The 27,107-nt window shown below is 38.3% G+C and overlaps 1 protein-coding gene across 1 annotated transcript; it reads right to left on the bottom strand.

Annotated features, from left to right (window-relative positions):
• LOC115816311 (butyrophilin subfamily 1 member A1-like) lies at positions 1-26,601 on the bottom strand. The gene is made up of 6 exons (XM_030779269.1): positions 26,465-26,601; positions 25,344-25,573; positions 24,550-24,825; positions 5,466-5,816; positions 4,981-5,256; positions 1-578 (listed from the first exon to the last, which is right to left on the bottom strand). Exons 1-6 carry the CDS (start codon positions 26,599-26,601, stop codon positions 1-3), a joined length of 1,848 nt encoding a protein of 615 aa, XP_030635129.1.
• Positions 26,602-27,107: the final 506 nt, after the last annotated feature.

Here is a 27,107-nt window from a genome sequence, read left to right as displayed (position 1 = left end):
TTAAAGAGTGATGATCAGTGGAGCAGAGTTTTTGCTTCCATAATTATGCCATGGGTCGAAGAATGGATAAATTTCCTCATTGAAAATCTGACCAGTGTAAGAGTAGATATGAGACATGGCCTCCACATTATAAAAGGAGACCAGACCCTCCTTATAATCCACAAACACCCCCACCTTCTGGGGTTTCTGTTTCAGAGAATGAAAGATAGAGGGACCAAAAACAGCCACATACTCACTCTCATCCCACAGACCCACAGTCCAGAATCCATTCTCAGGGCACCATTTAATAGGATTCACCCTCTCTACTGACGCTCTGGCCACTCCTAAAGCCCAGTGAGATTTCCCGCTGACCTGCACCTCATAGTAAAATTTCCCTGAAGAGAACCCCTCCTTTCCCAGGACACAGTACCAACACTGAAACCTCTTTGGGTTGTCAGGGAGATCCTGCCATGTGTCCTCATGAGTCACTTGTTTACAATCCTCAGACAGGATGAGTAGTGGATGAGCTGTATCAGGATCCAGAGTCACTTTCACTGTGGAAAATGCAGGGAATGTTGATCTAAATGTGTGTGTTAATACTAATCGACCATAGATTGTAATTAAACCTTAATTAATGTGATATCTGACTTAATTACAAATAACTTGTCAACAAAACCCAGTGTGTGTTTTCAACCCTGTGCAGTACTAATGACATAGTGAAGTAGACTAGTAAACTGATGGTTGTGGGTTTGAATCCAAAGCCTGATGGTTCATTGCTAATGTGAGTGAGTTAGACACTGAACGCCAAGGTCACTCCAGAGGTGCACGTGACATAGAAAGTGATAATCATAAAGTGCTTTGGTTAAGCCTGTCAGCTGTAGAACTGGAATTGGACCATTAGACATGTTAAATGATCTGCTTCGATATACACTGAGGAAAACAGTAATGATTTAAACATGTATTATCACCTTAAAGATAATGATTAAGTAGGACAATAACTGTTTGTATCTGACTTTAAAACAGTAAAATCCCTGATTACTCTAAGCCTAAACTGATGTTATTAATCTAACATCTCACACATTGACACTTACAGGATCACATGACAAGATCAATTGAAATATTACAGTAACGCTAACGCTTTATTTTATAGTCCGCCAATTATCAGATGTTAACTAAGAAATGAGATGGTGATAAAAATGCAGCTATTAGGAAAGTGCCAAGAAAAAAACTGGACAGGAAGTACTGAGTAATTTCCTGATAAATACACAGAAACCTACTAGGAAAGGAGATGGCAACAAAACACGGTTACTCAGAAAGGACCCATTAGAGTATTCTATAATAAGTACTAAGTTATTATCTAGAAAGTATATGGAAGCCTTCTAGGAAACTAGATGGTTAGGGTTAGGGTAAGGGTTGGGTTAGGATTGTTGCCAGCCTTGTTTCCTAGGTTTCTATGTGCTCACCAGGAAATTACTTAGTATTTCCCATCCTACTAACTGTATTTTATTACCATCTCATTTCCTACTTGATACCTGGTAATTAGCGGTCTGTAAAATAAAGTGTCACCAATATTACTGTATGATAAAAATGGACGTTTTTTTTTTGTATTGGTGATGTAGAATGTCTAATTAATAATACAGAATATTACTGTATGAGTATGTCTATATTAGTGATACGGAATGTTTAACAGTTCTTAATATTAGTAATAAAATGATACTCACCGGCATGTTTTCTTCGTGTCCTGTTAAACTCTAAGAACAGACCATAAGCAACATAAGTGTTATATCATGTATTTTATGTCTATGCTAGTACTGTATGTGTATGATAAATATCTGTATGATAAAGAGTTTCTACTATTATAAATGTGACTCTTGTTGTTCTGTGATGGGAAGATTAATAAAAACTCAATAATGTGACCAATAAGCTTGTTCACTTCAGTTAGAATTTAAGTCTTAATTAAATGATTGGTAACACTATGGCACTCACATTAAAAATGAAGAATTAGAGAGCTAAGGTCAGTGAACTGAAATCCCTGATGTGAACTTGTGTTCAGATTTTCATATTTGTCACTTTATAACTACAAAATATCAACAAAGGAAGAGTCAAAGGTGTCACAGCCTGCACCTCATTTTGGACTTTTGCTTTGATATGTCTTGTGCTCCTGTTCTGTGTCTCTGCCCCTCACCTGATCCTGTTTATTCTATTTATTAACCTTGTTCATTTGAACCAATCCTATTTGCCCTGTTTAGTTCTCCTCTTGTATTTAAGTCCTTGTGTTTGACCTGCGCCTGGTCTATCGTTGTTTGTGTTTGGATACACTGTTAGGCTGCACATTTTTGTTACTGGTTTTTGTTCCTGTTTATTTATCTTCATTTTGTAAGTAAGGTCCTCCTTTTTTGTCACCACCATCATTGTGTCTTGCGTTTGGGTCCAGCTCCACTCCACACCTGACACAGAGGTGTTTGAAAACACGGTCTTACAATCCGTAGTTTTAACTTTCACAGATTTAATATACAGTGGTTTTGTCTTCTCGTCATCTCTTATTCTGCTTGATCTGACAAAAGCCGTTGCTATAGTGATGACTGTTAACACTTTCATTCCCTCTTTCTCTCTTTTTCCGAGTTAAATGAGGAGATCTCCATCTGTCTGACATATTCACATAGGTACCTACTGTCACCTTAAACATGACCTGGACAGGACAGAGTTCACCCGCTTCCCCATTAAACCCACTCTACTGCAGAACCACCCCACACAGACAGACTACTCCTCCTACACCACCAAGAACCTCAGAGTTGTACCTGACCAACTTTTCTGGGTAAATTAGTGCTACGAAAAACTTTTGCTGTTTATTTCTAAATGTCAGGTGGATTCAGCTGTTCCCAATAGCCTCCATCACTTGCTAAAAAGCCATAAATGATCTGAAGACTAGTTTCTGTAATGTGACACTCAAGTGGGTTTCCAGACTAGACTACTGCAGGCAATAGGACATGCTGTAAGTGTTCTGTAGATTGCATGACTGGTGTGTGACCTGCCCCAGTTCTCCCTCTGTGTCCCTCTGTTCCAATTACTCATCATGTATTCGCTACTCATACAGCTATACGTTTAATAAACAAATACGTCTGCACCCTACACTCGACAAACTAATACTTTTTGATCAGATGTGTATATATATATATTTTACATAGTCCTCAGTTTTTTGACTGGATAACAGGTACCATCAGTAGAAACTTCAGTACTTGTTTTTGAAAGTCAGTGTAGAGTCAGTCTTAATGTGATGATCTACCCATACAGTTTAGCATTGTGAAAAGTTTATGTCAGCTGAAGCATCATTTTAGGACATGAAAAAAAAACAACCCTCAAAAATCCCATCTGAGAGAAAACTGAGACTCACCCTCTAATATCTGTTTCTCTTTTTCCTCAGCATATTCTGTAAATACAGATTGAGAGCAGTAGGCAAATTATTAATAACTAACATGTAGCTGTCCATCTTATGTGCAGTACAGATGTTAATATACTCATTAACTAACTTTATTTCTTTGAATTTGAGTAACTTTTCAGTAACATTAAAGTATTATGTGGACTCACCTGCATGTGCCCTCTCAGACACTGGAAAAGAAGATGAAAGTTATTTAACCAGTGTACCATTCATATTGTCAACTGTGGTGTTAAATCCTTGGCATGGTAAACATGAGGCATTGGTTGTTATCTCTCTTGCTGCTCAAGTCTCTGTTTACAGCGGTCACACAGTGAAAAGAGACATTTATGACACTGGGTCACACTAGAGGTTTGGCTGTTACCCTTTTCTCTTAAGGCTGATTTATAGCTGCACGTAGGCTCTAAACAGAGTCTACACCGTAGCCTATGCCATTGTGAGCTACACCAAAATGCTAGCCTATGGCATACGTTACGTGGCTTCGCTGTATTTACAGCATAGATTCTACACAGAAGTATAAACCGGCCTTTATTCTCTTCTGCGTTTCTCCCTTCCCTCAGCTGATCTCTACAGCACATGGACTCTGAAGGAGCTCTCTCCCCCTCTCTTTCTACATTTCATGTTAATTTGGTATTTTATTGTATGATTTTGTTAATACTCATGTAATTTAACTCAAAGAAAATGCAAAGATTTGAATTCTTTCTCTAATGTAACACATTCAACAACACAGGTAATAAAACTGTTTTTCTCCTCTGAACATCATCTCCTAAATAGCAGAGTTCCTTCAATAATTCAGTGAATAAGCATGTATGTATGTAAACGTGTATGGATTTTAATAAAATGATAATTAACTGAATCAAACATTATAATTCGAAAACTGTAGCCTCACAAATTTGATAGTGCATGTTCAGTTTGAAACTGTTAACATGAATTGTTTCTAAAGCACTGGCTGGGCTGAATAAATGGACACAGCAGATTATAGAGGTCACTGATAATAGAACAAAATGACATTATCAGTTACCTCTACAATCTACCGACATACTGAATGCCTATATGATACACTAAAACTACCCAATCTTTTTCTATCCCTCTCTCTGTCCCTCTGTTTTTTTCTCTTTCATGTGTTAAAGCATGTCATTGGTCTAGGTTACTGTGCTAACAACATGCTTATAAAATCAAAGGCTTTAAAATTTGTCAGTCCTGTATCCTGCTCTTACATTTTATTTTGTTTGAAAAAGTTGTCTTCCTTCTTTTGTCTTTCCTCCCCCAATCATTAACTCACACAGAATATTAAAAAGGACATTAAAATCTGTGAATCTACAAATTACCTTTTACTCTACGAATATAGAGGAAAAGTCCAATTAATACAGTGATGATGAATAAAGCTGCAACTATTATGCAAATAACAGCAGTCCTCCAAGTATGAAAAATGCTATCTGAAAAACACAAACAAGATGGAAAAAATTATCATTCAATAAAGACAAATAACTTAACAAAATAACTTAAGTGAGTTTGTTTTCATTTTAAAAAATGAGTTTCATCTGTGATATTTTTGAATGTTGAGTTACTTGATATAACAGTTTCTGCCTCCTTCATATGGTCTCTCAGTATTACTCTGCAGTAGAACCTGTTGGTGTTACTGTCCTGTACAGTGACACGTTTTTGAACATGGAATCTTTCTGAGTCTCTGAGTGTCTCTGTATCTTCAGCAGGGAGAAGGTTTCCATCACTGTCCAGCCACAGAACTTCAGGTTCAGGGTTCCAGCCTTTAATTTCACACAGAAGACTGAGTCCTTTACCAATATTGTAGCCCTCCATAGAGATCACTGGGTAGGTGCCTATAGCTATTAAGAGCAAATATTTCAGAGCCATTGTTAGTTAATACTGTAAAAATTATTAAGAATAGAATCTATAATGATTTATTTGGGAATGAACATGAATCTATAATGGCCAAAAGACTGCAGAGACATTTTTAGTAAAGATTTAAAAAAAAAGAATAATGATGAAAAATTGATAATGATTTAGTCGGGAATGAACATGAATCTAGTCGCACCTTCAACATTGACTTGAACAGTAACATCATCATACCAGCGTTCAGATCGGATTAAACATTTGTATTCTCCCTCATCAGAGACTTTCACTCTGGAGAGTTTTAATGAAGTGTTGCCTTTCTGTAGTTCATCTTTAAACAGTGATGTCCTCCCTCTGTAAGACTGAATTTGATCTTCACTCCTGTCGACGCCATTTTCATATAAATGCACCAGTGAGTCTGATGTGGGAAGTTTAAACCACTCCACTGTCATGTCCACAGCACTGATGTTGGGTTTGAGAGAACAGGGCAGAATCAGATCTTCACCAGCTCCAACAAGAAGAGGACCATCTGGACCAACAACCTGAAACTGATCTGGAAGCACAGGTCAAGACTTAATATACACATTTTTGAAATACCATGACAAGTCAATAAGACAGCATGAGTCATGCAAAATGAAACCTGCTCACTTGATTATGACGTGTCAGTTGTATGTATGCAGAAATATAAGAACACAAACACAAGCACCCACACACACACCACACATGCATGGAGAAAGAGAGAGAGTGAGAGAGTGAGAGAGAGAGAGAGAGAGAGAGAGATGTAAATAATCTACTAAAGGCAACTTACCTGATCTGGATATTATAATAGAGTGAATAAAAAGAGCAATCACACAAATAGTCTTCATTTCTGTACTGAATAATCCCTTACGAAGCAGTAACATAATGCACAGGAGCTACAAAGCTAAAAATGTTTTTTAATGTTAACGGAAAAAAACTTCACCACCTGCTGTAAACTATGGAACAAACTTTAAAGATATTCATTTCTATGGGCAACTACCAGTGTTATTCTCTAATAAACAGTGTCAGTTCAAGTTCCACTTTTACATGCAATGCACAGTGATTAAATGTTGCTGTACCTCTGCCATAAAGATATATGATTAACCTTATACAGCCCCTCAGGATCTGACTGTTCATGAACTGTGTGCCAAAAAGCATGGCCTTAATCCTCAGTCCAGACAAAATAAACATTATAAAATTCTGCTCCTCAGTTTACACAAAATTACTGAAAGCATAGACATAATGTTCAAATGTTTTAGTTAAACTTTCACAGCAAGAATTCATTTTTGGTGAACTAGAAACAGATTCTATTTGCCTGAATTCATTTTTTAATGACAAAAGGTTTTTTATACCAAATATTTCAGACACCCCCTCATCACAGAAAGTTTCAGATATCAACTCAATTTCTGGTAAAGTATCTCTTAACCATCTCAGTGCCCTGTCTCAGATACACCTGCACATAATTAAAGGTGGACATCCCTCTCTCACTCTATTGGCACAGATGTGCTTAATACAGCCTGTTTATATGATACTGTAAGTGTTTTATTAACAGCTGTTGGGGAAGCCTGTATGATTTCAGGGAGGGGCAAAGGCCAAAACAACAAACAAAATCCAGCTAACTAGAAAAAAAAGAATTCTACAGAATCTACCAGAAAAAAACAAATAACATTAAAACTACCCTTATTTACTAACTTAACACAACCAGGAGAAAACATGATAAAACAAAAAGGTGCTAAATCACTTACAAGTTTCCCAGTGAATGAATTGAAAGTATTTTCCCCTATGCTTCTTCTACAGGCCTGAACTCAAAACACATTCACCTATAGAGATGAAGCCCTTTTCATGTTAGAGCAGTCACACTCTGACTTACTATTAACCATCATAGAGTAACTTTTAATTATCAAACAACAGGGCAGTTCCTCAGTGTCACACTCTGGTTCTCTCTGTCCCCCTCTGCTGGTCATTTTTATGTTGAGTTTATGTATTCACTTCCTGGTTTCCTTCACTTCAGCTTGATGGTCAGTCATTACCTGCACCTGTTTTAGTTAATCTAGTCCTGTTCTCTGTTTATATAAATACCATAGCAATATAAATACCATAGCAATATTTTCTACCCAAGTGTTAAATTATGTCTGTATTATATTTCTCATCCAGTTGGCAACCTACTCCCCCACTAGTCTGCTTTGCTCCCCGCTGCTCTCACCCCAGCTTGACCTCTGACCCAGCCTTTGTCTCCTTAGTGCAGATAAGCAGTTCAGAGGTCACTGACAGGGGTCACTGTTGTTCTCTCTCTACCCTGTTCCAATGTCAAACTGAAGAGCTAAGGAGACAACACAGTTTGTACAAAACACACGCAGGTCTTTGGTGAGCATGTAAACTCTACACATACAGTTTTATTAGATGCAAACACACATACACAATCACATTAGATTAAATTCAATTGATGGTTTACCTGATCTGGATACTGTAATGTGGTGAAGGCAGAGGAAAACTGCAAATAGTGTCTTCATTCCTGAAAGAAATGGTTCCATTAAAAACAACTCAATGTGCACATTACCAAACTAAAATACCTTTACTTTCTCCAAGTAAAATAATTATCTTGCAACAACAAAGTATCAAACTACAAGCACATACTCTTAAGTATATTTATCTTTATAAACCTCACAATTAAACTTTAAAAATTCAGTCCAAAAGTATAAAAAAAAAATCTCACAAATTTACTCTCTATTTCATACATAGCCCATGGTGATCATGTTCCTGCTCCTCAACATTATCTTAACCCAGATTCTCAGTCTCCACCTTTTCCTGAGTTTAATGACTAAAGAAATGGATTTGTGTCACTTGTCATACATGTTCACTAAACTTCTAGGCACTGTAATCAGATGGCTCAGACAACACAGTAAAAAAATAATTTTTTAAAATGGCCATTTGTATTACAAAAATAAGTTGTTCTGTTATAGTGCTGTCAAGAGCAACAGGTCAACAACTTAATTGTCTTGTGTACAAATTGCTTCAAAACTTTCAAAGTGTCCAGCAGAGCAACAGTATAAACCTGACAGACCTTCTGTTTTAGCAAAACAATGAATATGTAGAGACACACAAACATGAAGAGAAACACAAACACTCTCCATTCCCACATAAGTCACAGCCATAACTCACAAGTGACAAGTTTATGAAAACAAAAAAACAGAATAAGACAAAAAAACTTAAAAAAGGACCAAATGTGCTTTCACGGCACTCATCCTTAAAGCCACAAACACACAGAACATGGTTTTATTTTCATCTTTTCATAGTGGAGTTAAACCTGTAGGACCTGTTAGTAAGCAGATTCAGCCACTTATAAACATGCACACACACACACACACACACACACACATTCACACTGGCACACAGACTTAGCAGTAATATACAACTCATTAAACAGGTGTGTGACAACAGTAATTATTTCCATTATTTTTTCAGACCATTAATTAATGTCCTTTGCCCCTTTGCCATTAACTCCATCAGGACTGCGCTAAGGACAGTTTACAACTTGTTAGCACATCAATACAGTGACATGCAAAAGCATGTCATATACCCAAAAGCAAAATATCCACCTACAAGCAAAATGTCATATAGCCAAAAGCATATGGCACACATTCAACAGTTTGTGTAATAAGGTGAAATCCCTCCTGTTTACTTATGTCTGACTGTGTTCACTGTCTCTGCTGCATTCAGAGACAGACCTACAGTATCAACATGAGGAGAAACATTGTTCACTGTCCCTGATGACAAATTTTTATTTTCTGAAGCCTAATGCTGTACATGGTACAGTGTAAGTAACAATGTGGTCATGTCATGGAATATCCCAGATCTGTATCATATATACATTCATGTGGTTAGAATATAATCTCATTTTCTGCATTTTGATTTGAACACAAGATGTGCTCAGTACTCTGCATAAATTCTGTGTTTCTCTCTCTCGCTCATTCTCTCTCTCTCTCTCTCTCATGATCAAAACAGTCATCTGCTGCTTCTTCAGCACAGGTAGGTTGTGTCACTGATTAAATCCCTCTCTCTCATCTCACACGCTCAGTCATTTTATTTGTCCTCCAAAAAACCCCAAAACAAATCTAGAGTATTCTCTCACAGCCTTTTTTGACAGTTATTAACATGCTATTAAAAACCCAGATGAAAGTTTTAAATATGAACTGAATCAGATGAAGGCGTCAGTCCTGGTTCACTGTGTTTGTCTCTCTCAGTGGATTTGGGTGTCATTACCTTCATTACAATAAGTGAAAGAGTAAAAGTAATGAGTGCATGGAGGGAAACTGTATTTCTAAACATTAACAAATCCTGTGAGTCTTTCCACATTTTCCTTCTCTTCTTACATGTCATCTGTTTTTACACTCCTTTAAATACCAATTCTGAATTCTCCTTTTTCATTTATCTAAAATGTGAATCACCAAATAGTCTGATTCTCATTATTATTTGTGAAAAACTGATTAAGGGAATTTGGGGCTATCACTGTAATTTTTTTTTTTTGACATCCATTAAGAGGTCCAGTGAGACTCTGTCCAAGCTGATAAACAGTAATGTGACTCACTGCTCAGACCCAAAGACTCAGAGATGCTGGAGACAGTATATGATATATGACATATGATATGATAGTACTCCCTAATGCTGGGTTTACACACACACACACACACACACGTACAAAATGTTATACATTATAGATTTATACATTATAGATGTAATGAAACATTGCATGATACTTTGGATATTTGACTCAGTCAGCTGGAGACTGACAATGCTGAAGAGTTGGATATAGACAGTTTTATTATTTTAATGTTGTACATAGATTATTGTGTTATTTTGATATTGTACATAGTTAAACTAATATTTTAATCTGTTAAACTCTGTTAATAGACAGGCAGGTGATGTTTGGGTTGAGTATACTTTACTCTTAGGCCTCATTTTTACACAAACACCAACATACATTAAGCACCTAACATTTCTGGCAGGGCCGTGGAGTCGGCACACAAAACCACCAACTCCAACTCCGACCCCAGTAACCCAATTTTGCTTCCGTCTCCGACTGCATGACTCCAACTCCACAGACCTTATGTTTGGGCAGCAACATGCTTCTGTTGCTTTATTTCGGGGATATTACACAGCTGACTTTGACACACCAAGTGATTTTGGAGTCTCTCTGACTGGCTCACTCTGATTTCTCTGTGTCAGGCTCTGTGTCAGTTTCATTTTCACTTTCACTTTTTTCACCCTGATGTTGCCCAAACTAAACACCTTATGACAAGAACAAGGTTTATTACAGTTCCAAGATTCCTCAATCTGTGCTCATCACACAACACAAACTAGTGATAATACAACACAGTGTACGTTGAGGATGTTTGTGTGTAAAACTCACACACATGTATATACCAGCACAAACCAACTGTTGGTTTCTTAGGTCAATCCACAAAATATGAGGCAACTTTACTATACATAAAACTCTCAGAGATTATTTCATGTACATTTTATTATCCTGTCGAACATCATTCCAGAGGCCCACATGTTTTTACGTTATCTATATCAAATAACTACTAAGCAGACACCAACTAACAAACACCAAGAAATGCATCCAGCAAAGACGTTCATTTAATCACAGTAATGCGATTACAAAAAGCAAGAGGATTTGGTAGTTGTGACATTTTTTTTGTCAAAAATGGTTCTGGTTACGGCCTGATGAACACACACAACAGACAAACACACAACACACACGCGAGCGCGCGCGCAAACTGAAAGTCTGACAATATCACCTCATAAAATGAATAAAACACTATAATCTTACCGTAAGGTTGCGGAGCATCCATCGAATTGTTGCCTGACCAACTCTGACAACTTCACAAGCTTCTTGCTTGTTCCATTCGAATACCGGTCGTGGTATCTTCAGTTCGGTACAAAGACTGTAAATCGATACAGAGTAAATGATCATTGGAGAATTAGCGATTCCATTTCAATTTCTTAATTCGACTCCAATTTTCCACTTCCTTACGTCTCGCTTATCGTTCATCTGTCAATAATTACTGAAACTATATAACCTCTCGTGATCTCTAACTAGGAAGTGGGCGAAGGTATTCCGTCAAACTATCACGATTTTTTCATTCAATCGTACTATTTTTGTCCAATCTTTTTAATTGAAAAAACGGGTTTCATTTTTGAAATCCAATCACGTACCTGAAATTGTCTTACGTCACTAGTCTCTACTAATTTTACTCCCTCTGAGGTTTTTCTCGGGGTTCAACGGTTGCTGCGCCGACAGGCGATTACCACCCAGGTCACAGGGGCCCCCTAGTGGACACAGAGAAATCTATGTCAGAACGAACGAATGAATGAACTTTTCTATTGAATGTGTTATTCCCCGTCTTTCCGTTCAAACAATGAACCCCGCCGCAGACATTTTTCCAGTCTCAGTGCACGTGGAAATGAAGATTCTCATAGTTTTTTAGAAAGGTTCATCACAATGTACAATAGTCCTCAGCAACTGGCCACTATAATACAAAACCCCATTTAATGTCCATTTAGTTTAGTTTTGAAACATAAAGTTGGATAATAAACTCTTCATCACTCTTCTTGCTATAGTAGTTAAAAACATGTATCAGGCTGAGACCCTGAGTCTATTTTAATCTACATCAAGATTTAGAGAGAAATAAAACACTGTGAAAGTAATGAGTTATAATTTTTTCCATATTACACTTTTGGTGCATTATTTTATAGTAAGACTGTCAGGTCATTACTAACATGTGCACATGTGATTAAAAGAGATGAGAACATCCCTTACTTCTGTACCTACATACTTACAGACACTAGAATGGGTAAATAGCATATTTTAAAAGGCAGTCCACATCTTCATGTTTTTGCATGAGTAATTATAACTCAGTTCTTGATTAATCAGACATGTGACTTGTTAAAGTAGGTTTTTTGTTGTTGTTGTTGTTGTTTTTGTTTGTTTTTGTTTTGTTTTGTTTTGTTTTGTTGATTTTTTTTTTCAGATACCTGAAATGGTTCCAGCTGACATCAAGAATTAAGTCTTACCGTCTATGATCAGTCATTACCGTCTTACCATCTATAATCAACTTTTTCCTCTAAAATTTACTGTTTAACAGAAAGTTTATGTCCACAATATATTTGACTCAGCACAGGGATAATGGCTGTTTCAAGTAAAGATCCACAGCTCTGATCACAGGTGTGGTGATGGAGACAAGACATCCACAGGTTACTGGACTGAGCGGCAGCAGATATTAGGAGCTCTGAAATCTTCCATGAATTTGAATGTTTGGTAGATGTGAATCCTGAATCCTATATCCTGAATCTAATCTGCCAGTCTTCCTCTAATCTTCCGCATGTGGAAGATGATGTCTTCATGGACTTCAGGGCTCGATGACTGTGGTCATGTTGGTGATGATGGTGATGACAGTGATGGTGACAGTAGTGATGAGAATGATTCAGTCGAAGAAGAAAACAACACTGAATGTATGAAGTTACCAAAGGTGATGAGTGAACAGACTGTAAAGAATGATGTGATGCAGAACATCCACTCAGATCTTCCTTGAGAACTTCAGTCTTTTGTGCCCAGAACTGTTAGTATAAGGATGGTGTCTTCCTCACTTAGCCTACATACACGTCTAGTTGACGGAAATCTGGCGCTTCCTATGACCAGATGTAGCTGCAGCCTCTCACACGTTAGCAAGAAACGGCAAAACCAATCCTCTTAGTGATGTTGGGTTATGGAGAATCCCTCCTTTCCGTCACCGAGTAAGAAAATGTAGACAATACTGATTTCAAACATGTTTGATCACATTATGGTTAACGATTATGGAGGTTAATAACTGTTGAATCTGACAATGCTTGATTAAAACAGTAAAACCTTGATTATTCTGTGTCTAAACTGATCTTATTAATTTAACATCTCACACATTCACACTTACAGGATCATCTGACCAGATCTTTAAAATATTATTGTATGGTACAAACAGACATATTGCTTCTCTACTAGTGATACAGAATATTAATGCTAATAACCGTAATGCTAATAACCGTAATGCTAATAACGGTGTTCTTCTCAGGGGTCGTTTCCTGATGTTCAGGGTCTGTTGTATCCCAGTCTTTAATTCCAGATACAGATACGCCATTTTCTCATGCAAGTATCAACACCACTCCTCCTTACACATGCGCATAGATAACCTACGCATAATGGCTCATCACACGTGTCCTGTCAATCATGCCGGCCAAGGGAGGGTGGGGGGTCATCCATTACAGGGGGCCAACAATCACTTTGATTGACAGTTTGACAGAAAGTGTAGGATGTATACTACTGTGGCCTTACTACACTCTAATCTAGCTTGAGGGAAATGAAGAAAAAGAAATCTAAACTTAAGTATTTTGTCCTTTGATTGTTATCTTTGTCTACTTCTATTGGACTCGAAGAAAAGACACAAATATGAAAGGGAATTGTCCTCTCATACAGTAACCACTTAAATTTCTCTGTTTGTAAAGAGGAAAAGATAGAGCAATATAATGCTGAAAAAACTATCAGTGACCTGAGAGATGAGGGAATGTTGTTAATGGAGTGAAATTTTCTGTATTTTAACATAGGGACATGAGAACGCGGTTACACCAGAGGACTGTGATGATGTCATTTCTTGTGGAGACATGCAGCAAAATGTTCATGGTGAGTATTCTGGATGTCAGTAAATATGTTCACATGTATATCTTTCTTTTACATTTGTTAAGGTTTTTTTGTGGCAAATTAGCAGGTTCTCACAGAGTCAATTGGTTTGTGGATTGTGTCACAAAAGATGTTTAACACTGAGCCTGAAAAAATGAACAGATTTTATATTTTAGGTATGGTATAACTAAGCCAAATTATTTTAAGAAGTTGACAACTCATTGTTAACATTTTAAAATAAAATTCATGAGATAAAGTACAGATTTACTGAAAACTTCAATGTAATCTTTTCTGATAGCAATGCATCTTAGTATCTTAAACATTTGTTTTTTCTTCTCAAATCTTCTTTGTGTACTTAAGGGTTTTTTTAAAGTAGTTGTTTTTTAAACAGTGGCCAACTTTTCATTGTACATACATATGTCTTTAAGACTGGGGCTGCCCATGGTACAATGGAAGTAATAATGGGGTCATGCCATGGAGCTTTCCAGATCTTTTTTGTATGTACTCTCATGTGGTTGGATTTAAATGCAAGATGTGTACTCTGTGTTCTCTCTCTCTCTCTCTCTCTCTCTCTCTCTCTCTCTCTCTCTCTCTTTCTTTCTATGCATGTCTGTGCATATGTTTGCCTGCATGTTTCAGCGGTAAATCGTACTTTACCTTGTAAAATTTGCACTTTTAATAAAAGCTAATAAATAGCTCTGTGTACACTGTTGATCTAAGTCACTCTATTAAATGAGTAAATGTATTAAATGAGTTTTTACTTTTCTCTTTCAGAATCCCTCCCTCAGTGTGTCTGTGGTGAGTCACTGTTACAGACACAGTTGAACTGACATGAACAAGTATGTCATCTTGGTGTGTGGCTCTGACTGAAGAGGTAATTGAGGAAAAGAAGATACACACTTCTACTTACCAGCCTCCATAAGCTCCATTGGTTCATTACCTTTTTTGACCATGGGACCACCAGTGACTGAAGTGTTTACATACAGAATCCCATATGCCTGCTTTAAGAAGCACAGTCATGATGTTGTCACTGAAGGGTGGGAAGGAGGGTTGAGCACATCATGTACTTCTTTATATTTTCTGTACAGAGGTAGGGTATTGTGTTGTGAAAAGCACTGGAGGTCTAACAGATGAGTGTTTGTTATGAATGGGTGGGTATTTTCTGTATTTTGGCATAGAGAAGAGGTAGAGGTTGCACTGGAGAGCGACAATGATGTCATCTGTGCTGGAAAGAATCAACAAAATGTTCAGGGTGAGTGCTTTGGATGCCCATATAAGCATGTTCATATTTTTCGTCAGATCATCAGTTTCCCAAGTCCGTCTTCTCGTAACCTGAGGACAACTTCAAGCCTTGTCCAAAGAAGGAGCAGCACACACAGATAAATATGGCTGTAATGAAAAAAATTTCAGCGTAAAAGATCTTTGTGGAAAAAAGCAGCTGTTACATAAATTACCCCAAAAAGGCCTGTTGGTGACCACACCCTCCTCCTTATAGTCATGAAGAACCTTTGACTTCATATCATTAAACTGATTCAGGACATGGCTGTTTTCCAGTGTAAACAAATTTCTCTGAAATGTGACCAGTGAATGGGGTGTAGTATTTAAAAGTAGCTGTACAATGCTTTAATCTAACTTTAGGTACATCACTTCATCAAAGTTTAGGTCCTCAAACCTATTGTCTCTTGATTGTGGACTTTATCTACTGTAATGAGACTTAGAGAGAAGACACAAATATGAAAGGCTCAGACAGCAGTCTCTCAGTTAAATTTCTCTGTTTGTATAGAGGAAAAGATAGAGCATTACGATGATGAGGAAACTATTGGTGACCTGACAGATGAGTGTATGTTCTGAATGAAGTGACATTCTCTGTATTTTCCAGAGGATTATGATGATGTCATTTCTGTTGGAGACATACCACAAAGTGTTCATGGTGAGTGTTCTACATGTTAATAAATGTGTTCACTTGTCTTTTACATTTGCATTTTTTTGTGACCAATCACATGATATCATCATCAAGTTCTAAGTAATTCGATTGGTGAATGGGGCCTTTTAGATTCACTGTCATTTGCTAAATTAGGCTTTGTAGCCATGCTGAGTGCTTTCAATGGGCAATAAGCAAAAGAATCTTAAAGTGGAAGTTACTGATATATGGTCCTATTTGATCAATTACATCAAATATTCAAATAATTCATTGGTTTGATATATTAATGAATTGTCTGTATGTTTCCTTCTTTGTTTTTTGGAGGATGGGATGTTTCATTGAGTAAATGTATCGGTTTATTCCAATGGCTGACTAATTTCAAGTTTCCAAAAAATATTACACCACGTCAGACAATACAATTTCCATATTATATTCTCTAAGATTGGCATATTAACAGGGAGAATTAGGGACTATTATAAAATTCTGTCTGTAATAGACAACAAGATTAAAAAAAAATAAAGCCATGTTCCTTTGTTGATATTCTTTTTGGTCATTTTTCTGGAATTGCTTATGCCATTTATTTTAAATGTCATGTTCATTTTAATTTGACATTCTGTAATATCAACTAATGTAGAACCTATTTGGTCATTTTACTCTGGTCATGCTGAATTGCCTGTACAAGTACTTTAAAATTATTATCACTTGAAGATTCTGTGCCTTTGCTTTATAACATGACTTTTACCATAAATACAAATGCTGTTCGTCAGTGCATATTTGTCAGTAAAGAGTTTTCATTTGGGTGGGTGTCCCCTTTATCCAGATAAATGAATACATGAAAAAGATATGATATGTGAGGAACAATTGAGACAACTGTAAAAGAAATTTGGAGTCCCCTGTAATGACGGTTGCTAATTCGCAGAGACAGCAAACTTCAGATGTGATGAATCATTTATTATTTCATGTGCATGGGAGAAGCACACCTCAGAGATGAAGTGCAGTTCTCATTGAGGTCAAAGAGTGCAGGGCTTTTCATACATTAAGACAGCCTTGCAAAGACATGTGTAGGGGTATACAAGTTAACTTTTCTCATAGAGCACAGGATAATTGATGTTCACTCTCCAAGTGGTACAGACACACAGCTCACTCAGGGGTCTTGTCTTCTACATGATACATTTTTCCAACACACAGATACATAAAGTAATTGAGCAAGCAGGTCCCTATCATATTAAAATTCTATCATAACGATAGTCATGAGGCACATTTTCCTTCTAAAAGTTACAGCTATAAAGCAAAGCGATATTTTTCCCACACAAGTAGTTGATTTTTATTTGGACCTTATTTATACATACTCAAAAGTGCAAATGCATTCTTATGCTGAACCAAACATCAACTGTGAAACCATCACGAAGCCATTACGGCTCAAGAAGTAAAAGGGTCATGTGATCAGCCCATGTGTCAAAAAACATAATGTTACATTTGCAAGGGAGTCCGTCTGAAGAGTACTAAAGATCTTGTCTTCACACAAGCAGAGAGTAACATGACATTGAGATATAATAATATAACAGGAAAGTATTTGCATGCTTGTAAAAGCCAGTAGAACATGTTTTGGGGGTTTGTGTGAATAAAACAAAATGGGAAATAAAAGTGCACGTTACTGGACATCTCATTTAGACACTTACATGTAACATGTAAAGATGGGTCATGTCATCTTGTCTCTTTGAAACACTGGTGCTGGGAAGGTGAAAAAGCTAAGACAAGGCAGTGATGGTGTTATATAACTGATCAGCTTTGTCAGCCCGTACCTAAAGAGCACATGATTTGGTTAAAATTCATTCAGTGTGACTGACAGGAGTGATGATCAGCGGAGCTGAGTTTTTACCTCCTTCGTGATGATAGGGAGCAAAGTATGGATAGAGTTTTTCAGTGAAAGTCTGACCAGTGAAAGTGTAGATAAGAGATCTGGCCTCAACATCATAAAAGGAGACCACACCCTCCTCATAATCCACAAACACCCCCACTGTTTGGGGATTCTTTTTCACAGAGAGGGAGACATTGGGATCAGCTCGAGCCATGTAAGTCCCATACAACAGACTGACAACCCAGAATCCATTTTCGGGCTTCTGTTCAATATGCTTAGCCCTGTCGATGGACTCTCTAACCACCCCTAATGACCAGGCAGTTTTCCCACTGACTTGCACCTCATAGTAAAATCTCCCTGAGGAGAACCCCTCCTTTCCCAGGACACTCTTACTATCAACAAACCTCTTTTCGTTTTCAGAGAGCTCCTGTGGTACATTTTTATATGTCACTTGTTTCCCATCAGCAGACAGTTTGAGTAGTGGATGAGCTGTATCAGGATCCATAGTCACATCCTCTGTGGAAGATGGAAAGTAAATATTTTAAAATTTAAATGTGTGTTCATGTTAATCCATGTGAATCACCTTCATTAAGGCAGCATCTGTTTTAATTACACAGTGCTTATTTACAACATCAGTTTAACATGTGTTATCAGATAATCAATGATGATCATGGAGGTTCACAACTGTTTGCATATGACAGTGTTTGACTAAAACAATAAAACTCTGAACACTCTGTGTGTAAAGTGTAGGGGTCGTCAGGCCGTAGAACATATTACCCATAATTCCCTGCTTGACCGCATGGGTAATCTGTACCCATCTTCTCAGGTTTCACTGTAACGGTATTGGTTACGGCAATGGAGCAGATACAGTGATGACGCAATTTTCGCCATAAAACCGCGGAAAATTCCAAACTTCCTCTTTTTTTTCCAGCTCCTTTCCAGCTCCGCAATTCTGCAACTCCCTAGCAGCGGCTTGCTCTAGCAGCAGCTTGCTAGCAGCGGGTGTCTCTTTTCTCTGCCGAAGAAAAGGACAGCGTAACAAAGAAGCCAGACATTTGTACAACCAAAGTTTAATTTACTTTCTCTCGCGCAGTTGCAACTTTAACTTCTACCGGCTAGTTACACTGTAACGCACAGTATTCGACGGAAGAAAAGGCGACCGGATCCCTTTTTATTTCTTTAAACGTCGATTAACTAAACCAAGAACCCTTCAAGATCATCGTACGAGCCACCGAGCCCCGAAGATCTTCAAGTGACAAGGAAAGGAACTTCTCTCTGGACCTGCGAATCGCACTGCTCATCAGACTACCAAAGACGCACCTTCGGTCGCCACGCAATGAGCTATTCAAAGTAAGGCTGGCATCTGGGCATACTTTAGTATTAAGATCATACACAGTTAACGTGAAGAAAGTGTTATCATTTGAATTCTTTTATGATTTTAATGTACACATTGTATTTCATGTACGATGCGTTTTTTAGCCGTTCATTATTTTCTTATGAAGGATAGATCTGGCATGCGTTCGCTCTCTCTCTAACTCTCTTCGCTGCACCACACACACACCTCAACATTGGGATTTCGGGCGTAGTTTAGGGTTGAACCGTGGTTTGGGTTTAGGGCCTAGTCAAGACTAAATCTTGATCCTTTGTCCCTCTCCCGTGCACGCGCTCTTGCTACCCATCCTCCCTCTTCGTTGGGGCGGAGCAAGAACGCTCACACACGACACTCCTCCACCACGCCTATTCCTAGCTGTGCGCCTGCGCGCAGTTTCTCTCCCTCGCTCCTCCTCCTCTCTCCTGTGCACATGCGCACAGCTTCTCTCTAAAGAACTCCTCCCTCTATCTTCAGTGCGCAGCTGGGCACACGCCCACATACACGCACGCGCTCTCTCTCTCTCTCTCTCTCTCACACACACACACACACACACACACACACACACACACACACACACTCACTCATCTCTGGTCTAACACTCATTCAGTCCTACACTGAATACCTGTACATAGACTCATCACTATTTTGTTACCATGTACCCTGTGATCATTCTATTTGCTGCTGATTATTGATTGTACCATATCAGTATTAGTTTGCCAAGTAGTATTGATTATGTCAATAAATAGTATCATTGAAATAAACTGTTGTCCTGTCTGTTTCTGCTGCAGTATCCACTGAATGCCAACCTCTGCCATCAAAGCACTCCCAATTACCTTCACCAACCTGGTTGTTTATGAGTGTTATGGATTTAGTAGTGTAATTGTAATACATTAGTACTGCAATACTCTCTAAGACTGTAGCACAGTGTTACAGCTAGCTTATCCCATTAATCTTGGTTGTTTATTTAATAAAATATTGAACACCCAAATTAATGGTTAATAAATTTTATGAGACTGATTTATTAATCCTATCACACCTACATCTTTTGGTGTCCCTGTGTTAGGACTGCAATTGCACCTACAAAAGTCATACATTTGCACTTATAGGATCACATGACCAGATCAGTGAAAATATTATTGAATGATGCAAACTCACATAGAACTTCTGTATTGGTGATACAGAATGTTTAAGGAGTGATTCTGAAGATTAGTGATAAAATGAGACTCACTTGCATGTTTTCTTCGTCTCCCGTTAAACTCTGAAAACAGTTGAACATTGTGAGTGTTATGTCATATGTATATGATAAATAGTCTCTAATTTTATAAATATGACTCTTCCTGGGCAGGGTTGGGAAGATTAATAAGAACCTAATGGTATAAACAATAAATTGGTTCATTTCAAGCAAAATTTAGATCAAAATGAAATGGAATAACACTATGGAATTCACATTAAAAATGGAGAATAAATCCAACTCATTGAGTTCAACATAGTGTAAGGACTGTTTGTCATTCATTTTTGTCATTTATAACTACAAAATATTGGCAATGAGAGAGTCAGATGTGTCTGAAAACATGATCTTGCAGTCTGAAGTTTTAACTTTAACAGATTTAACACACGGAGGCCTTGTCATCTTCCATTTTCGTTTTTCTTGATCTGTTCAAAGCCATTATTATTCTGATTACAGCCAACACCTCCTTTCCTTCCCACTCTCCTCCTCCTTGATAACTGAGGAGATCTCTGTATGACTGTCTGATACATCCCCATCAGGTGGATCCAGCAGTTTCTGATTATCATCACCACCCAACTCTTCTGTAAAGTAACTGCTCGTCTGATGTGTGACCTGCCCAAATTCTCCCTCAACGTCTCTCCACTCAGATAGATCACATACATCTACTATCCATAAAGCACTTTATTAATCGAGTAAAATAATCATTTCCCCCTAAACTCTGCAAACTAATATTTTTTTTTGCCTCACAGCAAAAAGTGCCTGGGCTCAATTCCTGGCTGGGCGGCCAGGGTCCCTTATGTGTGCTCCCTGTGTCTGTGTGGGTTTCCTCCAGGAGCTCTGGTTTCCTCCCACAGTCCAAAGACATGCAGGTTGGGCGAATTGGAGACACTAAATTGCCCCTAGGTATGAATGTGTGTTTGTCTGTGTGTCTGCCCTGTGATGGACTGGCAACCTGTCCAAGGTGTTTCCCCGCCTTACGGCCAATGAATGCGGGGGTAGGCTGAAAATGAGTGCGATATGTGATATGTGACTGGACAACAGGTACCAGCAGTGGAAACCTCAGAAGTTGTTTTGGAAAGGTAGTGTAGAGTCAGTCTTTCTGTAATAATCTACCCATACAATTCTGTGAAAAATTAAAGACATCAGTGTCAGATGAAGCATCATTTTCCAAAATTTCTCGAAAATCCCAAAAAAGTGACTCACCCTCTCGTATCTGTTTCTCTTTTTCCTCAGCACATTCTGTAAATAAACAGAAAACATTAACCAAATTATTAATAACAGACATGGATCTGTCTATCCTACATGCAATACAGACGTAAATCTGTATATTCATTTATTTTTAATTATTTAATAAATTTACTCTTTGAATTTGTAATAAATGTAATGAAACTGAAGACTCAGCAGCATTAAACTGTCATGAAAGCTCACCAGCACGTATCTTCTCAGACACCGGAACAGAAAAAAAGAAGGCAGTTTGACCAGCATATTATTATATTGCGATGTGAAATCCCTCGCATGGTAAACGAGAGATTGGTTGTGGTCTCTCTGATTACTGTAATCGGAGATTTGATCAATCACACAGTGAAAACAGATTGTGATGACAGTGGGTCACACAGCGGTTCTGGCTGTTACTCTTCTGCTCGTCTCCGTGTCCTCTGTCGATTTTTAAAAAACATGGGCTTTACAGGAGCACTGTCCTCCTGTCTTTCCCTCTCTCTCTGCCTTTCATATTCATCTGATACTTTATTGTAGGATTCTACAAACATTCACATTCTGTAACATAGTGTAGGGCAGTATGACCAAAAATTTATATCACGGTATTTCTTAAGATTCTGGCGGTTTCACGGTATATCAGGGTTTTTTTGTTTTTTTGTTGTTGTTTTTTTCATGACCGGACCTTTATATAGGTTTGTCGTGGCTTATTCTACTGTAAGGAGTACACAAAAACATTTTAATTTCTTTATATATATATATATATATATATATATATATATATATATATATATATATATATATATATATATATAATGAAGGCTTTGCTTACTATTGGGTTTGCTTGGCCCCACAAAATAATAAAATATATGAAGGAAACAACAACATAGTAAAAACAGAACTTAAAAATAAATAGATATTCCAAAAACTTTAACATTGCTTTCTTTTTAAAACAAAATATTTTAAGGTAGTTCTATAAACACTATAAACTGACCTAAAATACTCAAAGTGTTTAAATATTCAAAGAGATATTTCTCAAACGCTCCATTGCACGGGTAAGAAACAAGCTTAATATTAATTCATAATATGTTATCCTTCAAGCCAAAGAATTCAAGTATTAAAATGACTGTTGATCAGTCACAATGCATTAATATTAGTATTCATGTATTCAAAAGGGCTATATTGCTCAGTCAATACCAAGACCCAATATACCATTCAGCAGTGTAATTTTGTAAATGTACAATTATTAGTGTTGCAAATTGTTTATACGTCACAGATTGTTGTGTGCCATGGTGTTTTGTCCTGCTAAAGAGAGTAAGCTGTGAGTAATTAATTAGGGATGTGTCATGCTTTCTGAACAGTCATTAATTTATAAGAAATCCAATAGTTTATGCGACTGTCGTTTTGTCTTTCCCTTGTTTTTACCGGCGCTTGGTTACGTGTTACCAACAAACCAACGAAAACAAATATCCCCAAATACAAAATTAGCAAGGGCATATTTGTGTGTGCCTGCAACGCCTGTGCCATTAGTTAGGGTGTTTTCCACAGCAGGACTTATTAAGCCCAGCCCAGCAAGGGATGAGAGGAGAATCTGGTGGTTGATCTGAGTTTGATGACCGGACAACAAGTAAGAATAATAGAAGCTCTGATGTTTGATTTTGTAGAGGAGCTGGTGAGTCAGTCTTTGTGTTATAGTCCTGTTAGACATTGTGCTCTCATGAAAAGTTAAAAAGACATCAGTATGAGATGAGGCATTATTTTAAGCTTTTACAGAGAAAAACATAATCACTCACCATTTTGTACTGCTTCCTGTTTTTCCTTGTCAAAGCCTGTAAACAGATATAAAGAGGACTATTCATATTGTAAAGAAACAGGTAAATAGCTGTCTGGTCTACTTGCATTATATGACTAAATCTATTTATTAATTAAATATATTAACCAGTCTCTTCTCTCTCTGCACCCTGAATAATGTGACCTTTCACAATGTCATCTCAAAGGCTGAGAGAAAAATAAAAGTGTATGGAATGACATTCACACAGTTCAAGTCATTAAGTGGAATAGTCAATATAATCCCACTTAAAGTTGAATAAAAGCAACATGTGAGCTGTATAAATTTGTTTAAAAAAATCACAGTGTTATGTTGTATAACATACAGGACAAAAATGTTCATGATTTTATTATTCCCACTGTAACAAATCCATCTGTGTAATTACAAGAGAGAACAGAACATCCTACTGTGAATATTTGGGGCTTTAACGGTTTTAAATCTCTGGCTCTGTTCTGTTTGGGTGGCAGGTGGTGGTGTAGGTCATTGAGTGGTGTTGTAATTTGTTGTGTGGTGTTGAAGGTTGTTGACTGGTGTTGTATGTTGCTGACTGTACATTCCTTTGGAAGGTAAAGGAGATTCTGTTGGGGTCTCACTGACTGATCTATCACCTGATCACAATAAGTTTAAGACACTGGGCAACAGTGAGTTTGTTATTTGTTTTCTCTTTCCCTTGGCACACTGCCATGCATCAAAACCAGCAATGCAAACTCCTGCATCTCACTATCGATCTTTCTCTCTGTCCCTTTATTTCTCTCTCTTTCATGTGTTCTCTCTCTTTCATAATGTAGTTAATGTGAGTTACTTAGAGAATGAAACCCAAAGTCTTTTAAACGTGACGGTCCTGTATCCTGCCCCGACATTTTTTTTTTTCTAAAAAAAAACAGGGATCTATAAATTACCTTTCATTCTGTAAATACAGAGAAAAAGTCCAATTGATCCAGCAACTGTGACTAAAACTGCAATTGATATGCAAATAACAGCAGTTATCCAGGTATGAAAAATGCTCTCTGAAACACAGAGACAAAATGGAAAAATATTATTCAAAATATAGAGAAAGAAAAACAAAAAAAAAATAATGTGGGCATGGTTTCAGAGTAAATGACAATTTTTTTGGTGTTATATTTGAATACTGAGGCACTAACTTGATATAACAATCTCCGTCTCCTTCATATGGTCCCTCAGCATTATTCTACAGTAGAACCTGTTGGTGTTACTGTCCTGTACAGTGACACGTTTTTTAACATGGAATCTTTCTGGGTCTCTGAGTGTCTCTGTATCTTCAGCAGGGAGAAGGTTTCCATCATTGTCCAGCCACACAACTTCAGCTTCAGGCCACCAGTCATTTGATTCACACAGTAGACTGACCCCTTTACCAATACTGTAGCCCTCCATAGAGATCACTGGCTGGGTTCCCACAACTATTGAGGGTAGAACATTTCAGAGTCATTGTTAGTTGAGAATGTATTAATGATGAAGAGCAAAAACTGTGATGAATTATCTGGGAATGAACAAAAATCTATATCATCTGTAAACTGTGAAGAGAAAAAACCCCAGAGCCATTTTTAGTAAAGACTGTAAAAAAAAATGATGATGAAAAAACTACAAATGAACAAATGTCACCTTCAACATTGACTTGAACAGTAACATCATCATAGGAGCCTTCAGATCGGATTAAACATTTGTATGCTCCCTCATCAGAGACTTTCACTCTGAAGAGTTTTAATGAAGCGTTGCCTTTCTGCAGTTCCTCTTTAAACAGTGATGTCCTCCCCCTGTAAGACTGAATCTGATTTTTGTTCTTGTCAATACCATCTTTGTATAAATGCACCAGTGAGTCTGATGTATGGAGGTTTTGGAACCCACGGCTGAAGTGGTGCACAGCCAACAATCGCCTGATGGTGTAGGCAGTGTAGTCATTGAGGATCAGAGGGAATACCATGAAGACGGAAGACGTAATGGGTGAGGAAATATGTGGTTTCCTGGCCAGTTGGGAGTTTGGGAAGTGCCACAAAGTGAACAGCTATGGAAAATCGATCCACTATGGTGAGTATAACAGTGTCACCATGAGAAGGTGGTAGACCAGTGACGAAATCCGGGGCAATGTGAGACCAAGGGTGACCAGGGACAGGTAGGGGTTGGATCAACCAGCAGGTGGTCAGCAGGAGGCTTTACCACGAGCACACAGAGTACAGGCAGAGACGTAGGCACGGGTATCAGCATCCATATTGGCGTTTCAAAAGAGATAGAGTGTGAGAGTGTGACCAACCCCTGCATAGCAGGCAAAGCAAGACCCCCCCCCCCCCACTGGAGGACCTGGGAACGAACAGAACTAGGAACAAAGAGACGATCAGAGGGACCATCACCTGGGTCAGGTTGATTTCACTGAGCCTCTCTGACAACAGACTCAATCGCCCAAGCAGCTACCACACATGATGAAGGAAGGATGGGATCAGGCTTGGAATGGACCTCCTCAGAAACAAACTGACAGAGACAGAGCATCAGGCTTGATATTTTTGGAACCTGTGCGATAGGTGGGAGTGAAATTGAAATGGCCAAAGAACAATGACCACCAAGCTTGACAAGAATTGAGGCGTTTGGCTGTCTGGATGTATGCTGGAGTCTTGCGATCAGTCCACACAATGAAAGTCTGTTTTGCTCCCTCGAGCCAGTATCAGCACTCCTCCAACATGAATTTAACTGCCAACAGCTCACAATTCCCAAAATTATAGTTGTGCTCTGCTGTAGAAAGGCAGCGAGAGGCGATGACATGGAACATGATTTGCTCCCGACAGTTACAAGGAGAGGACGTGTTGTAGAGGTTTGGTGCCGTGAGTGACTTGGGCCAGAAGTCAAACATCCAGAGCACTGCCGACCAAGGGGTGTGGAAGCAGCTTTATGGGTGGACCTGCCTGGGAGGCCAGGTTCGAATCCAGGAAGTTTTCATCAGCTCCGGAATCCACCAACACGAGCAATGGCAAGGACTGTGGCTTGTAACTGCATCCTGGGTTAGGGGACAGGGAAGGAGGTAGTTTGGCTTACCAGCACCCCCACTCCAACTAGTGGGGGCAGGAGGAGGTGGTGAAGAAATGGACAGTCTGTTCGCGGTAGAGACATTCACCCACCCTCATCTGCCGAAGCCGTTCAGTGGAGGTTAGGCATGCCCAGGCCAGCTGTATGGGTTCTTCTTCCGACATGGCTGGAAAGGTAGAGTTGGAGACAGCTTGAGGTGCAGAAGACAGGTTTGACAAAAGAAGAAGGCGGCAGATGGTTAGATTTCTCTTTCCAGTGCTTAACGGAGGTGGTTATCCAAATGGGTATCGAGGGAAATCAAAGATTCTAGGCTAGTGGTTTTATCTCAAGTGGCCAACTCATCCTTTACTTGATTTCTTAGCCCGTTTAAAAATACTAATGGCCCTCTTTATCCGCGGGTTCCACATCCGCGGATTTAACCAACCCCGAGTTGAAAATATTCGAAAAAAAAAAAAAATCCAGAAATTTCCAAAGAGCAAAACTTGAATTTGCCACACGCTGAGCACTACGCTGAATCCACGCAAATAAAGTGATGTGTAGGCATACCCTGCTGTAGCCTCTCGTCATTTCACAAATCCTCAGTCTCTCCCCAACACTCACTGTTTGAGCATTGTTTTCCTTGCATCTCATTCATTCGCTACTTGTGTTCTTAAAAATTTATATTTATTTT

The sequence above is a fragment of the Chanos chanos genome, chromosome 7 (assembly GCF_902362185.1).
Source record: "Chanos chanos chromosome 7, fChaCha1.1, whole genome shotgun sequence".
Lineage (NCBI taxonomy): Eukaryota > Metazoa > Chordata > Actinopteri > Gonorynchiformes > Chanidae > Chanos > Chanos chanos.
This window is presented reverse-complemented; position numbering and strand designations above follow the sequence as displayed.